Here is a 13,433-nt window from a genome sequence, read left to right as displayed (position 1 = left end):
GCCGATTTCAGATCAGCCGAACGGGGACGGGCTTTAACGGCTCGGGTTTCACGGCAGCTTTTAGGGGGTCGATACGGGAGCCTGCAGGGGACATTTGTTTGATGTGATGGATGGCGAAGCAAACTGGAAATGAATAAATAGAAGGTGCATTAGAGAGGAGCGGCGCGTCCCGACAGAGACCGTTACTGTCAGCTCGGAGCGGCCTTTATTTTGGGCGGTTTGACCCTTTAAGAGAAGTCGAGGTCCTGCAGGAACGCCGTGCGGTCAGAGCAGCTGCACGTTAAATAATAACACGTCTGTTTTCGGATAATGAGTCTGTTTGTCCCGCGGAGGCTTTCACTCGCCGTCACGAGTGAGTCGATACGTTTAAAAGCAAACCTCCCTTTTCGGTTTGACTTTTAATGTTTATTTCTACATTATTTAACCTTTAACAGTCACACTAAGAAATGCCAAAAAATAAGGGGCAGGGGAGGAGCTGCATGGCTGCCTGATATTTATTATATTCTGTAAACTTTTTTATTTGGGAAGCACTTTGTGCGTAAGCTTTATATAAATAAAGATTATCATTATTATTATTATTTTGTGCTGTTATACTTTCTTTTACCTCTTATTAACAGTTTGATTATTTTACTTAGTTTTTATGATTATTTATTCTTTATACATATATATTTATTTGTAAATGATTTTTTTATTTTTATTTTATTTTGCTACTCTTATTGTTATTATTATTATTATTATTATATTGTTGTTGTTGTTGTTGTTGTTGTTGTTGTTGTTGTTGTTGTTGTTGTTATTGAGGTCAATGTTGACATCACAATTATTTAAAACTTAATGAATTTTGTAAAAATAATGTTTTTAATGTCTTTCACACTGCAGATTTCTTGGTCTTTAAAGCTATAACATTTTTAATTTTTTCACATTAAAATGTGTAAAACTGACAATATTCTATGTTTTCTTGCGTACTGAGATTATTCTAAACGTTTCCAGCAACATTCAAGCCCAGAAAAAAATCAGTCTTTGATCGAGGACACTGTGATTATTGGCGGACAGGTTTGTAGACATTCGACAGCTAAAAAGATTCTTAAAATCTGATTTTTCACAAGTGAGTTTTTCGGTGGAAAAAGCTTAAATGCAGCTGGGTTTGTTAAAATGTGAAGCAGAGAGTCAGATTACAGAAAGGGACGGAGGACAGACGAAGGGACGAGGTGTGTCTGTACTTACAGTCTGTCCCCTCTGTCTTTTTTATAAAGACAATCTCATAAAAATAAAACACTCGATACAACGTGATAACGTGAGACGAACCAAAGCTGTGTGAACACACACAGCGCAGATCTGTGTTTGGCTTCAATAAAGGAAAAAAAAGACGACGTGAGGCTCGAGCTTCATCTGACAGCAGCGGTAAGTGTTTCCTTAACCCTGACCTCGACTTGTGTGTGTGTGTGTGTGTGTGTGTGTGTGTGTGTGTGTGTGTCAGTATGCCCACATAACATATATTATGTTCCCTGGTCAACACGCCTGACATGTCAGGTAGTGTATATACCTGCTGACCTCACATGACCTCTTAGTGTGCCTGCGTGTGTGTGTGTGTCACGTCCTGTATGTATTATGTTCCTGGTAAACTGCCCAGCCGTGTACACACACGAACACACACACACACCCTGACATTGTGTTTTTGTTTTTGTGTGTGTGTGTGTGTGTGTGTGTGTGTGTGTCATGCTGCAGCGGTGACTGGTGTTTACTAAATGGACCGGACAATGCCGTGTTGGCACTGTGGTTACAACTGATGTCAGTAAACACACACACACACACACACACACACACACACACACACACACACACACACACACACACACACACACACACACACACACACACACACACTCCTCTCTGCAGAACACACTAGAAGCCTCTTTCTTGCATCCTGATGTTGGAAATGTAAATGATGTTTCTTGGTTTATAATTATTATTATTACAGTTATGTATTGATTTTTTTATCTAACTCAATGCTAGAGCTGCCGGCGCCGTGACCAGAACTGTTGCCTGGATACTAGCCATTAAAACATGACCTAAAATCATAGAAACGCCCAAAAATCTGAGAAACGTCCTAAAATCCTAGAAATATCAAAAAATTTCAAGCAATGTCCTAAAACTCTAGAAATGCTGTAAAAGCCTAGAAATGTCCAAAAATCCCCTGAAACCGAAAAGTTGTCCTAAAATTCGAAAAATGTCCTAAAATCCAAATGGACCCTAAAATCTGAGAAATGTGCTAAAGTTCTAGAAATGTTCTACAGTCCCACAAATATGCTGAAATGTTCTTAAATCTCCCAAAACAGCCAAATGTCCTGGAAATGTCCTAAAATCCCACAATGTCCAAAAATCGAATAAATCCTAAAAACCCAGAAAACATCCTTCAATCTTAGAAATGTCCTAAACGTTTGTCATTTAAAAAAGCGGCCGAAAAGCAAAGCAGGCTGATTATTTCTGTCAATTTTCGTTTTGTTACAAACTAATCATTCAACACCGATTTAAAGCTAACCAGCGACGTCTTGTTTTTTTTTTTTACAGTTTTACCGAAACTGAAGCCGTCGCGCTGATCGCGCCCGCAGCAGCAGCTCAGAGTGGATGCTCACCCTCGTCGTTGATGAAGTCCTTCAGGGACGCCCACGTCTTGTTGTTGCAGTAGAAGGTGGTGTTGGCGGGCAGGCTGCCGTTGACGCAGTGCGCCGTGCTGCGGACGCACTTCTGCCGCAGGTTTCCCATGAAGAGCTGCAGGCCGATGAGGGCGAAGACGCTCAGGCAGAAGACGGTGAGGATCATCACGTCGGCGAGCTTCTTCACCGACTGGATCAGAGCGCCAACGATGGTCTTCAGGCCTGTCGGACCGTCACGAACGCACACGGGGTTAACGTAAAGACACGTGTTCTCATTTAGAGCAATAAAAGAAGCTCAGCGTCTAATAAGACTGCTGACTAAACAAATAATTTAAAGTTTAAATAAAAACCGATGGAAAACAAACAGCTAGTTTAAATAAAATGTCACATATTTGACCGATTTAAAGGAATAATTCACCTTTTAATACTAAAACTGTATTTAATACCCACCTCTTTAGGCTCTTTATGACTGTCATGATTAAAAAAAGAATAATTATAATGAACACAGCCGAAATGATCAAAACAATGAAGACTGAAAAACACATGACAGATTTATTTCACGTGTGTGAGGTTTCTGAGCAACACTGAGTCCATGAATATTGATTTTTCGGACATTTCACATCCTTTTTTTGCTTTTTTCAGTCGAACCAGGTCTATACTTTTGGTGCTCCGTTCTCCTAAAAGCTGCTTGATGGCCGACTTTTTCTGGCACCATGTGGAGCTGAGAGAGGTGAGCACTGTGTACAATTTATATTTTTTTGGTGAACTATTCCTTTAATGGATCACGGACCATAAAGATGGCGTCCGTCTTCGCTTCAATCAAAATCCAATCTCTTTCTCAAATGGAAATCCTTGATATTTGATGAAACCCAAAAAGAGTTGAAAAAATAAATTAGCAAAGATTTTTAATTTGTGAAAGAAAAATTTCCAATATTTGATCAGGTTTTTTAAAGCTAACCGCAGCGATGCGAGCCATCTTTATGCACCGCAGAAATAAAATCATAAATAACTCTGAATATAAAAAAGCTGATAGAAATAAAACTCTGCTGTCGGGTGAAAAATGTCTAAAAAGTTTTTATCTTGTTAATTTGTCACATTTCTTGTTAAAGGTTTTCACCTGACAGCAGCTTGAAAAATGTTTTCACTGTGGAATAAAAGTCATCATCACCGACACAATGACGCAAAACACACAGCCGATAGAGAAAAACACACACACGTGAACACACACACACGTGAACACACACACACGTGAACACACTCACGGTAAAAACAGCAGGAACAAAAACACACCGAGAACACAAAGGGTGCAGACAAGCTGACTGTCCTCGGCCAATCCGACCAAATCAAAGAAAACACCAGTTTCTCTTTTCACTTTTCATCACCTGGAAGCATTTTTTATTTTAGTGAATTCATTAGAAACAGACAGAGAAGCGAATTAAAACGAAGCGTCTGTAAGCTAATGAACGAGCAGCGTGCTCAGATCGAGTTATGGCTGCAGCTGTGACATGCTTTTCCAAATGTTGTTCAAGTTATAACACGTGTTAAGACACCGTTATAACGCGGCCGCCATCGTGGCATGAAGATGTTTTAATCACATGTTAAAGGCATGCTAATGTCGCCGTTAGCGCTGCATGCTAACATGCAGAGTGGAAACATACAGAGGCTCGACAGCGACGCGTTTCAAGAAATAAATCCACATTTTCAATTAAAATTTGTCTGTTTGCACCCACCCACCCCCCTTTTTATTTCATGATTTATTCATCCTTTTTTTTAAAAAAAAAATTGTTGATGTTATTTGTTTGTTTTTTATGTTAGTTAGTTTTGTTAATTTTGATTTTTTTTCCCGTCTTTCCTTATGTTTGGTTGCTCCTTAACAACGACTATTGTTGTTGTGGTCGCTGGTATGAATGATTTTGCAACATAAATTTTGTATAGTTTTATTCTAATTTATTCTCTTGAATTTTGTTGTCCAAAACAAAAACAAAAAAAGAAAGAAAATGTCAGTATGCTGTGCTGGATGATGTGTACTAATTTGACTCCAATAAAAACTTAAAAAAAAAAAAAAACAGTGTCTGAGGAAAACACACAACAAACACATCAAAATATACGTTTAAAGTACAATAAGGAGGCAAAGTTCATCTAAGTTGCATAACGCTAATTAAAACAAAGCTGACTTTTGCTTTTAAGCGGGACGTACATCCTCAGGTTACATAAACGCTACATTTAAATAACATTGACTTTTGCTTTCTCATGGTACGTAACTGTAAGTTATGTTACACTGTGTGAAATGTTTATTTTTGCTTCACCTGGAACGTACGCAGGTAAGTTACTTTATGCTACGTTAAGACAACGCTGGCTTTTGCTTTCAAACAGGACGTGTTTACTTAAATGACGTAACCCAATGCAGAAACATTGAATTTTACGTTCGAATGGGTCGTACCTACGCAGGTTTGACAGTTTGACAGCACTGAATTTCACATTTAAACGGGATGTATCTACGTAAGTCACGTATTGCTTCGTTAAAACAGATTGACTTTGCTTTCAGACGGGACATAGCTGTAAGTTATTTAACCCTACGTCCAAAAAACAACATTGAGTTTTACTTTCAAACAGGACTAACCTATGTAAGCTCATAAAACTATGTTAAAAGAAAACTAACTTTTGCTTTTCACACCAATGTACCAATTTAAGTTGCATTGCACTTCTTTAAAACAAGGCTGACTTTTGCCTCCACACCAAACTTACCTAAATAAGTTGTTAAAATAACTGACTTTTGCTTTGATGTATCACAATGAGCCACATGATGCTATATTTAAGAAATGTTGACTTTTGCTTGGTCTTGCATAATGTTTAGTGACATACAAACTTATTTTAAGGCGAACCATGATTTTTCCTAAACCCAAACATGCAGCTTTGGCATTAAGTTAAGCCAAATCTAATGAAGCTTCACAACACTGTATATATGCACCTTTCAAACTACTAATAGGTGAAGCATTATCACTGTCGTGAAAACGGCCATTTAATGGGTTGATAACATTCGGAAATTTGAATTAAAGTCTTTGGTGTCATTGCTTGGCTCACTGTAGGGTCGCTGTTTGCTGAGCCTCTGATGTTCACTCACGGCTAATTATGAGGAAGACTTCGGTGCTTCTTTCTGCATACTACCTCTGCGTTCTTCGCCAATGTTAAAAAAATCTGATTTATTCAGCAGGTAGTATGCAGGATGAGATTTCAAAAACACTGATTTTAGTTCTTCCAGCAGGCCCCGGCCGGGAGGGGGTGCGTTCAGTATTCACTCCCCCTGCGTTTGGCTTCCTCACCTGGGATGACAGAGATGGTTTTGAGCGCTCGCAGCACCCTGAACGTCCTTAAGGCTGACACATTACCCAGGTCCACAAACTCAGTCACATATCTGCAACAAGCCGGGAGACAGAAGCACAAGAACAGACACACACAGAAGGGTTTGACCACACTGAGCAACAACGAGCCGACACGCAGGGAGAGAGACGGAGAGAGACAGCGGAGAGAGACAGCGGAGAGAGACAGCGGAGACGGGCCACGTCGGACGGCAACAGTGGAGGTTCAAGCCAGAGACATCGACTCTTAAGAAGGAAAAGTCAGACGGTCGAAGCTGCTCACGTGGACACAAACTGGAGACCAACTTCAGATTCTAAAAAAAGACTTTTAGGTGCCGGTTTCATGTAAGCAGATATTTTTAGAAACATTTTTTTTTCCTCCACGTGCAAAAAAGAGTTTTAGGTCATGAAAAATCTTTTTAAAATTGCCTTCTAGGGTGCACATGAACGGTTTCAGAAATGTCAATGTCATGTCCTCAGTTTGCAAATGGCCAAAAGATCGGGGGAAAATGTCCACAAAGTTATACTTTGAATTATTATAGTTTTATGTATGTTACAGAAAATATAATACTTTTTTTTTTAAATTCAGAAATTTTATTTTGTCTTCCTTTTTTCTTTTTTTTGGTTGATTTTTACTTTTATTCCTATTATCAGACTATTTTCTTAGAATTTTTTTTCCCAAAAAATGACTGCTGTTTTTTGGGCCATGTCTTGTTCAGTTGGACATGGAGGTCCACATCTACATATTACGCTCTCAGTATAACAATATGTGACAACTAGGAATGAAAACGCGTTGGCTCGCCGCACAAAGCAAAAACGGGGATGTGCTGATCGAGAAGACGAGGTCATTTCCAAAAGTCTCTGTTTAACGCGTCCAAACGGACACACAGCGACCAAAGACGTGGAAAAAGTAGCACCTTAGAGGGCGTTTTCAAAATGCACATTCTGGACAAGAGGCCAAAACATGGAGGAAAATATCAGTTTTCAAGAATCTCTGCGCACATGCAGACGGAGCCTAAAACAAGTGGGAGGGAGACAAAAGGTGCAGCTCGCTTTTGCAGCTTTGCTAACTTAAATTTGGCCATCTTAGCAACAGTAACTAGGGGCGCTGGATGTTTAGGAACGGCCAGTGAATATTTCTGTTGATTCTGTTTGAAAAACAGAGGCTCACGTGTTCAGCTCCGACACGTCTGACTTCTTCCTCTCTGTGTCTTCAGCTCGGATCAGGTGATTACACCCGGGACTCCTGATTGGGCAGCGTGGGCGGGAGGGGGGGGGGCTGGTGCTGCAAGACACGGCAGACACGGGACGGACAAGAGAGGACGTTCACGACGACGTTACGATGACGAATGTTTTGGGGAATTTTGTCGGTGCCTTGTCGCCCCCTGGTGGTGGTGGTGAGGCCTTACCTGGGATGACTGAGATAGTTTTCAGGGCTCTCAGCACTCTAAAGGTTCTCAGCGCCTGCAGGTTCCCTACTTTGATAAACTCTGTTAACAGCCTGCAGGGGGCAGTGTGGTGGGTGTCAACATACAACAGAAGAAGAAAAACAAAGTCTGAAAATACTGCAGTGATTTTAAAACCCTCATGAGTCAGAGAGCACATTAAAAACATCCACACAGAGCCGCTGAGTCTGGCTGCTGGAACACAACAAGGGAAGCAAAAATGATTAAATATGTGTGAAATATGAACATGAAATCCAATGTGAGTTTGTGTTTTTCACTAAAGTCCGCTTTGATTTAGTATCTGTAATGCTATGTTGCAGATTAATATTGTGATGTTTAATATTTGCACAAATATTTAGAGTGTTTCAACGTCTTATCTTATTAAAAAGTGAATGTATCAGTCATAGTGACGAGTCCAGATTGGAACTAGACCAAAGTTTTGTCTTCTAGCTCCACTGTTTCATGTGGACCTGCTGTAGTGCGTCTCCCGCCGCGTATATACTGTGAGATTTTGGACTGTTGCAGACAAAAGATAACCGTCGTGGCAGCAACGTGGCGATATCTTTGGTCGCTGCTCTAAAACGGCGGTCCTACGTCGTACAGTGAGAGAGGTGCCGTTATAAATAATTAACAGCGTCAGGTATTTGGGATGAGAATCTCACCGTGTGACGCCTGTTACGACCTACGTCCACTAACCAACCAACAGAAACGCAGCATGAAATGATGCATTGAGCTCTAAGCTCTCACTGCTAAACTGGCACGCCAAGTTGACCTCTTTTCCCGCCACAACCGCGTCCACATCCTCCTCTTCGAGGACTCAATTTCTGTGTTTACGTTTTTCTCTTACCACTACAGCGGCGTAGATGGATGATGCACGCCGAGGACGTTTTGCTCTTGCGCACTGTCGTCGATGGACGATACAGTGGGCTTTGTGATCGCAGTCTGCGTGGATCAAACTTCACGTCGTACCAAAGTTTATCAAAGTCCATGACGCACGCTGTCGCTGATCTCACAGTCTGCAGGAGGCTTTACCCGCAGCTTGTTGTGCCAATCTAAGCAAACCTTTTAAATTTTCTATGACGGCAGCAAAAGAAAAAGATATTCACTGATTTACAGACGTTTTTTTGACCCACCCGAATGGTGTAATCCCACTTTTGACCTCTGTGTAAAACTTGCATCAGCACTCCAGAGTCCAGAGTTACTTCATCGCTCACAAATCTGCAGACACGTGTAGAATATGAAGATTTCACACGGGAGCGACGTCTGACGACCACGTGTCACCCTTTATGTTCATTTGAGTCTGTGAAATTTCACTTTGAGCCAAAACAAAACTAAAAACAATAACTTCCATCTGCAGTCAGGTTAAACGCTGGGCTGTGAAGGTCCGACGAGGCCGAGGGAGCCACCAGGCGCCCGCCCCCCCAGGTTAGATTGAGTCATCTGCTAACGGCCCTCCATTACAGCTCATATTTCAGCGGCGTTGACTGGCAGGTTGATTGAATTACAGAGGAGACGAGGGGAACAGGCCGTTTAAATGCACCAGTAAAACCAGTGACAGCAGAGACGCCTCACACGGAGGTCACTTCAGCTCTCATTGTCAAGATGATTACGTATCAAATAATATATAGCTCTTTTGTTGCTTTTTTGCTCCCTTATTTTGAATGTTTGCATGTTTAAACTGCTTGGTAACACATTTTTTTGTCTTTTTCTTTAAATAAAATTAAAAAATGCAGCATCTCCTGAACATGAATATACTTTTAACCTTTCCAACATTTTAGAAATCTGATCTTAAAACCCAACAGCTGTTTTTTTAACATTTAGTGGTGATGTATTGATGGTTTTTATTTTGTTAAGAATAAAAAAATTTGCAGCGTTATTATTATAAAAAATGTTTTTTAAGCTTTTTTTTCAAGTTTGTTATTTTTTTATTTTGTATGTTTAGTGGTAAGTAATTGATGGTTATAGTTTGTTAAGAAAATAAAATTGCAGCTCTAATAATATAAAAATGTTTCTTTTTTAGTATTTAAGGTTTTTTAAAAAATGAGGTCTTTTTATTATTATTATTATTATTATTTTCATTATACATTTTGGGTGGTGATTTATTGATGGTTTGATTTTGTTAAGAAGATTAAAAAAATTTGCAGCTGTAATACTGTGAAATGTTAATTTTCTAAGTTTTATTTTATTTAATTTTTGTTATGCGTTTAGTGGTGAGGTTGGAGCTCTAATGCTGTGAAAATGGCTGACGGGTCTGGTGCTGCTGGTGATGGCTGCCATTAACATGTCATTACACCAGCAATATCAGTAACACAGGGGCGGGCCCTGTGTGTGTGTGTGTGTGTGTGTGTGTGTGTGTGTGTGTGTGTGTGTGTGTGTGTGTGTGTGTGTGTGTGTGTGTGTGGGGAGGGTGATGGACTCTGTCTCCATGGGAATCCTGACTCGTTGGGAGGGGAGGAGAGCATCAATCAGACATTTAGTGTGCGCATGTGTGTGCATGTATGTGTGTTTGCATGTATGTGTGCGTGCATGTAAGTGTGTGTGTGTGTGCGCGTGTAGGAGTGTGTCTATTCAGCGACCATCACTCTGGTTTTAATAAAGCCGGGCACAGAGGGGTGATGTGTCAGGGGCGGAGTGTGTGTGCGTGTGTGTCCTTACATGCACTATCATGGTATTTTTTTGTGTGTGTGCATGACCACACACTCACTTAACACGCTCCCCATGCCTGGTGTGTATGTGTGTGTGCATGTGTGTGTTAAGAGGTGACTTATGTGTCCCTGTCCTCCTAAAGATCCATCTGACCGCAGGACGGCCCTCGGTTCAAGGACACACACCTACTGACATTTGTTTTTGTGTGTGTGTGTGTGTGTGTGTGTGTGTGTGTGTGTGTGTGTGTGTGTTGTTCCCTGAACAATAGACAAACAGATGGGAGATAAAAGAAGGAGCAGGTGGAATATTTAAAAGTGTTTTATAAGAAAACTGTGTTTACTTTCTTTCATGAGCCAATTTTCCAAAAAGCTTCCCCAAAGACTCAGTTTCCCAGAATGCCCTTCTCATGGTCAAAATAAAAGAGCTGCTATTTTTAGTGAAGCTGTAGAGCTTTTAAATGGCTGCCTGTTGGAATCATAAGATTCATAAAGTGAAATTATTTGACATTTTTGTGACTTAAAGGTACAGTGTGTCAGATATCAGGCGATTTAGTGACACCTAGTGGTGACAATTGTGACTGCAACCAGCCGAAACTCCAAAACAAACAGAGCAGCTTATTTAAACTATTAAAAACACTGAATAAAGAGGTTTTACATTGAAAATCAGTGTTCAGCTCATCGTAGAAAACCTGCCAACCACAGTGTCTGAAGCCACTGTTTGGTTTGTCCATTATGGGCTACTGTAGCAGTTAAAAACATAAATTTAAAAAAAATACATAAAAATGACGTGCCAAGTTGAGCTACGGGCTACAATAAGGCTAAAAACATGACGCTACTGTTTTTCACAACAGGACACTTGGATTACTTCTAACCAGCAGTATGGAGACATTTTGATTGTGATTTTATTTTATTTATTTTTTTACATTTGAATCCTGGTCACCATTTGCCTCACTTGTTTGGGAGATGACTGCAATGCCTTTTTCCCCGTGAACCTCCAGCAGTGTTTTGTGAACTATAAAACTTCACCTGCTTTTCCATCAGCATGAGGGCGAGTAGATAATGACTGAATTTTCATTTTTGGATGAACTATACCTTTTTCACTATTAAGAGAAAGAAAGCCATTTTTAACAGAGATTTCAGCAATACTGCCACAAAGAAGATATGTCAGTATGCATGCTTTTGGAAATTATGTATATATATATATATATATATATATATATATATATATATATATATATATATATATTTTCATTGTTATTATTATTATTATTATTATTATTATTAAAAATTGCATCTATTTATTTATTCATTTTTTATTGATATTAATTAATATTTTTTCTTTTTTTTTCATTTATTGGGGGTTGTTCTTGTTTTTGTTTTTTTGCGCTACATTTCAGGTAATGTTCTTATAACTTCTTTCCTACCGCCAACTTGACCAGACTCTTAACCGAGTGTCTCACCTGTTTCAACCACCTGGCGTTTATTCAGAAACGTAACACTTCAAGTATTGGAGAAAAAAAAAACAGTATTCGTAAACTTAATTCAGTCACCAAAACACATCAGGGAACGTCGTTCAGTCCTATGTAAATGCGTCATGTAGGCGACGGGTTGAGCATGAAGCTGCTTAAATTTTGTGGTTGAAAAGTTCGACTCAGTTGCAGCGTCCTCGTTAAACCCATGAAGAAGAAACCGCCGTGCAGACAGAATGTAAAGTCCGTCAGCGGCAGATGTTTAAGAGCCAACTGTTTAATGGAGAATTCGTCCTTTAAGTGAAGCCGTTTCTCCCTCTGAGGGATTTGGCGGCGGGTCGTCAGGGTCGCATTATGTAACTCTGCAGACACGGCGTCCACACCCTTCGAGGGCACCTTCATCAAGACGCCTCAATTTAGCCGGCGGGCGGCGGTGGAGGTGACACCGCTTCATTGCAGAGCACGCTAACCCCGCAGCCGAGCCTCGGGGTCAAATATTGATCCGATCGGTTCATTGTGATCGTTTATCTTCCCGCGCCGTACGCCTCCCCGCTCCTCGGCTCCGTGATTGATCGCCGCCTGATCGCTAACCAAACCAAACTACAGTGATTTTCCATCAGTCAGTCAATTACCGAAGTGGACGGGTCACGCTCTTCTCTCTGAAACGTAACGGCTCGCGGAGTGGGCGTGACCGCCGGCATCGGCAGGAAACTCAGAGCTGCAGACTCTGGGTCTCGTTTTTGGTTTAAATTGACGGTTTTGACGGCTCATTTATGTGCCGAGTGAGTTTTGGAGCCTTGAGATTTTCAAACCTGTAATTTGGAAAATGCATGGGTGTCACTGAGAGACGCACTTTTCTCTTTTTTCTACAAAAACACTGAGCAACGTCGTCTTATTCATCGAGTGGATCATCCAGCCTGCAGGCGACACACTTTTCCCGCCTTTTGCCTTTTTGTGTGTGTGTGATTTTAATTTGATTTTCCTGTTTAAAGACACGAAACAGAAAGTATCTGATCTTCATCTCTCCTCAGTTATCAGAGATGCTTTACTATATTTATAAATGTTTGACCTCGTGGAGGGCAGTTTGACAAAGAACCAGTCAACTGAAGTTCAAGCATCGAGCATAAATCACCAAAAACAAGTGGCAACGAAACATGATGCATCACAATGAGACATTAAAGGAATCATTCTGGTGCATTTTTAAGTCTTTAACCCTTTAATCGCTATTGTCAAACCCACCAGACTCCATATAAATAAACAGTAATTTTATCCTCCTAAAACACACTTCAATTCAAAATCAACAGAAACAAAGTAACACTCAAAGAAAGCATCTTCGTTCGTCTTTTCACTGTTTTAACAATCACTAACTCTAATTCGGTTGAAATTAACCCTTAATTCACCCACATAAATATGAAAATATGCTGGTTCTACATACACTAAAATGACTTTTTTTAAATGGAGTCTGGTGGGTTTGGTGCTGGCGATTTTGGTTAAACAAAAAAGATCCTGCTCTTAAATAAAAAGGTTTTTCTCTGTTTGGATCCTTTCATTACGCTGTCTGACACTTAGAGTAACAATCTGAGCCCGTCAGTGGCACAAAAAAACACTTTTAGTGGACGCACAGGGAAGATGCTCAATCGCCCCATGTGGTTGCATAGCAGCTTGTTTCGAGGCTGCAGCGCTTTCTCTCAAAATGTTTGTTCCCATTAGTCACTTTGACACTAAAATTTGGGAAAACAGGGTCCAGATTTAAAAATCCCAAGGTCATCTTTATCCAAATAAAATTACTGAAACAACATCAGCAAATGTACAAAGTCGTAGCCCTCACTGACACATTAACGTGAACGCAACAGTTTATTATCATAAG

General features: G+C 40.3%; 1 protein-coding gene across 1 annotated transcript in view; it reads right to left on the bottom strand.

Annotated features, from left to right (window-relative positions):
* The window catches only part of LOC121960950 (sodium channel protein type 5 subunit alpha-like), a 216,091-nt gene that overhangs the window by 134,034 nt on the left and 68,624 nt on the right, over window positions 1-13,433 (bottom strand). The window contains exons 10-11 of the mRNA XM_088071892.1: window positions 5,972-6,063; window positions 2,631-2,873 (exon numbers count right to left, since the gene is read on the bottom strand). Coding sequence (XP_087928018.1) covers window positions 2,631-2,873; window positions 5,972-6,063 — 335 coding nt within the window. The remainder of the gene's footprint in view (window positions 1-2,630; window positions 2,874-5,971; window positions 6,064-13,433) is intronic.

The sequence above is a fragment of the Plectropomus leopardus genome, chromosome 21 (assembly GCF_026936395.1).
Source record: "Plectropomus leopardus strain MGB_pleo_1.0 chromosome 21, ASM2693639v1, whole genome shotgun sequence".
NCBI lineage: Eukaryota > Metazoa > Chordata > Actinopteri > Perciformes > Serranidae > Plectropomus > Plectropomus leopardus.
This window is presented reverse-complemented; position numbering and strand designations above follow the sequence as displayed.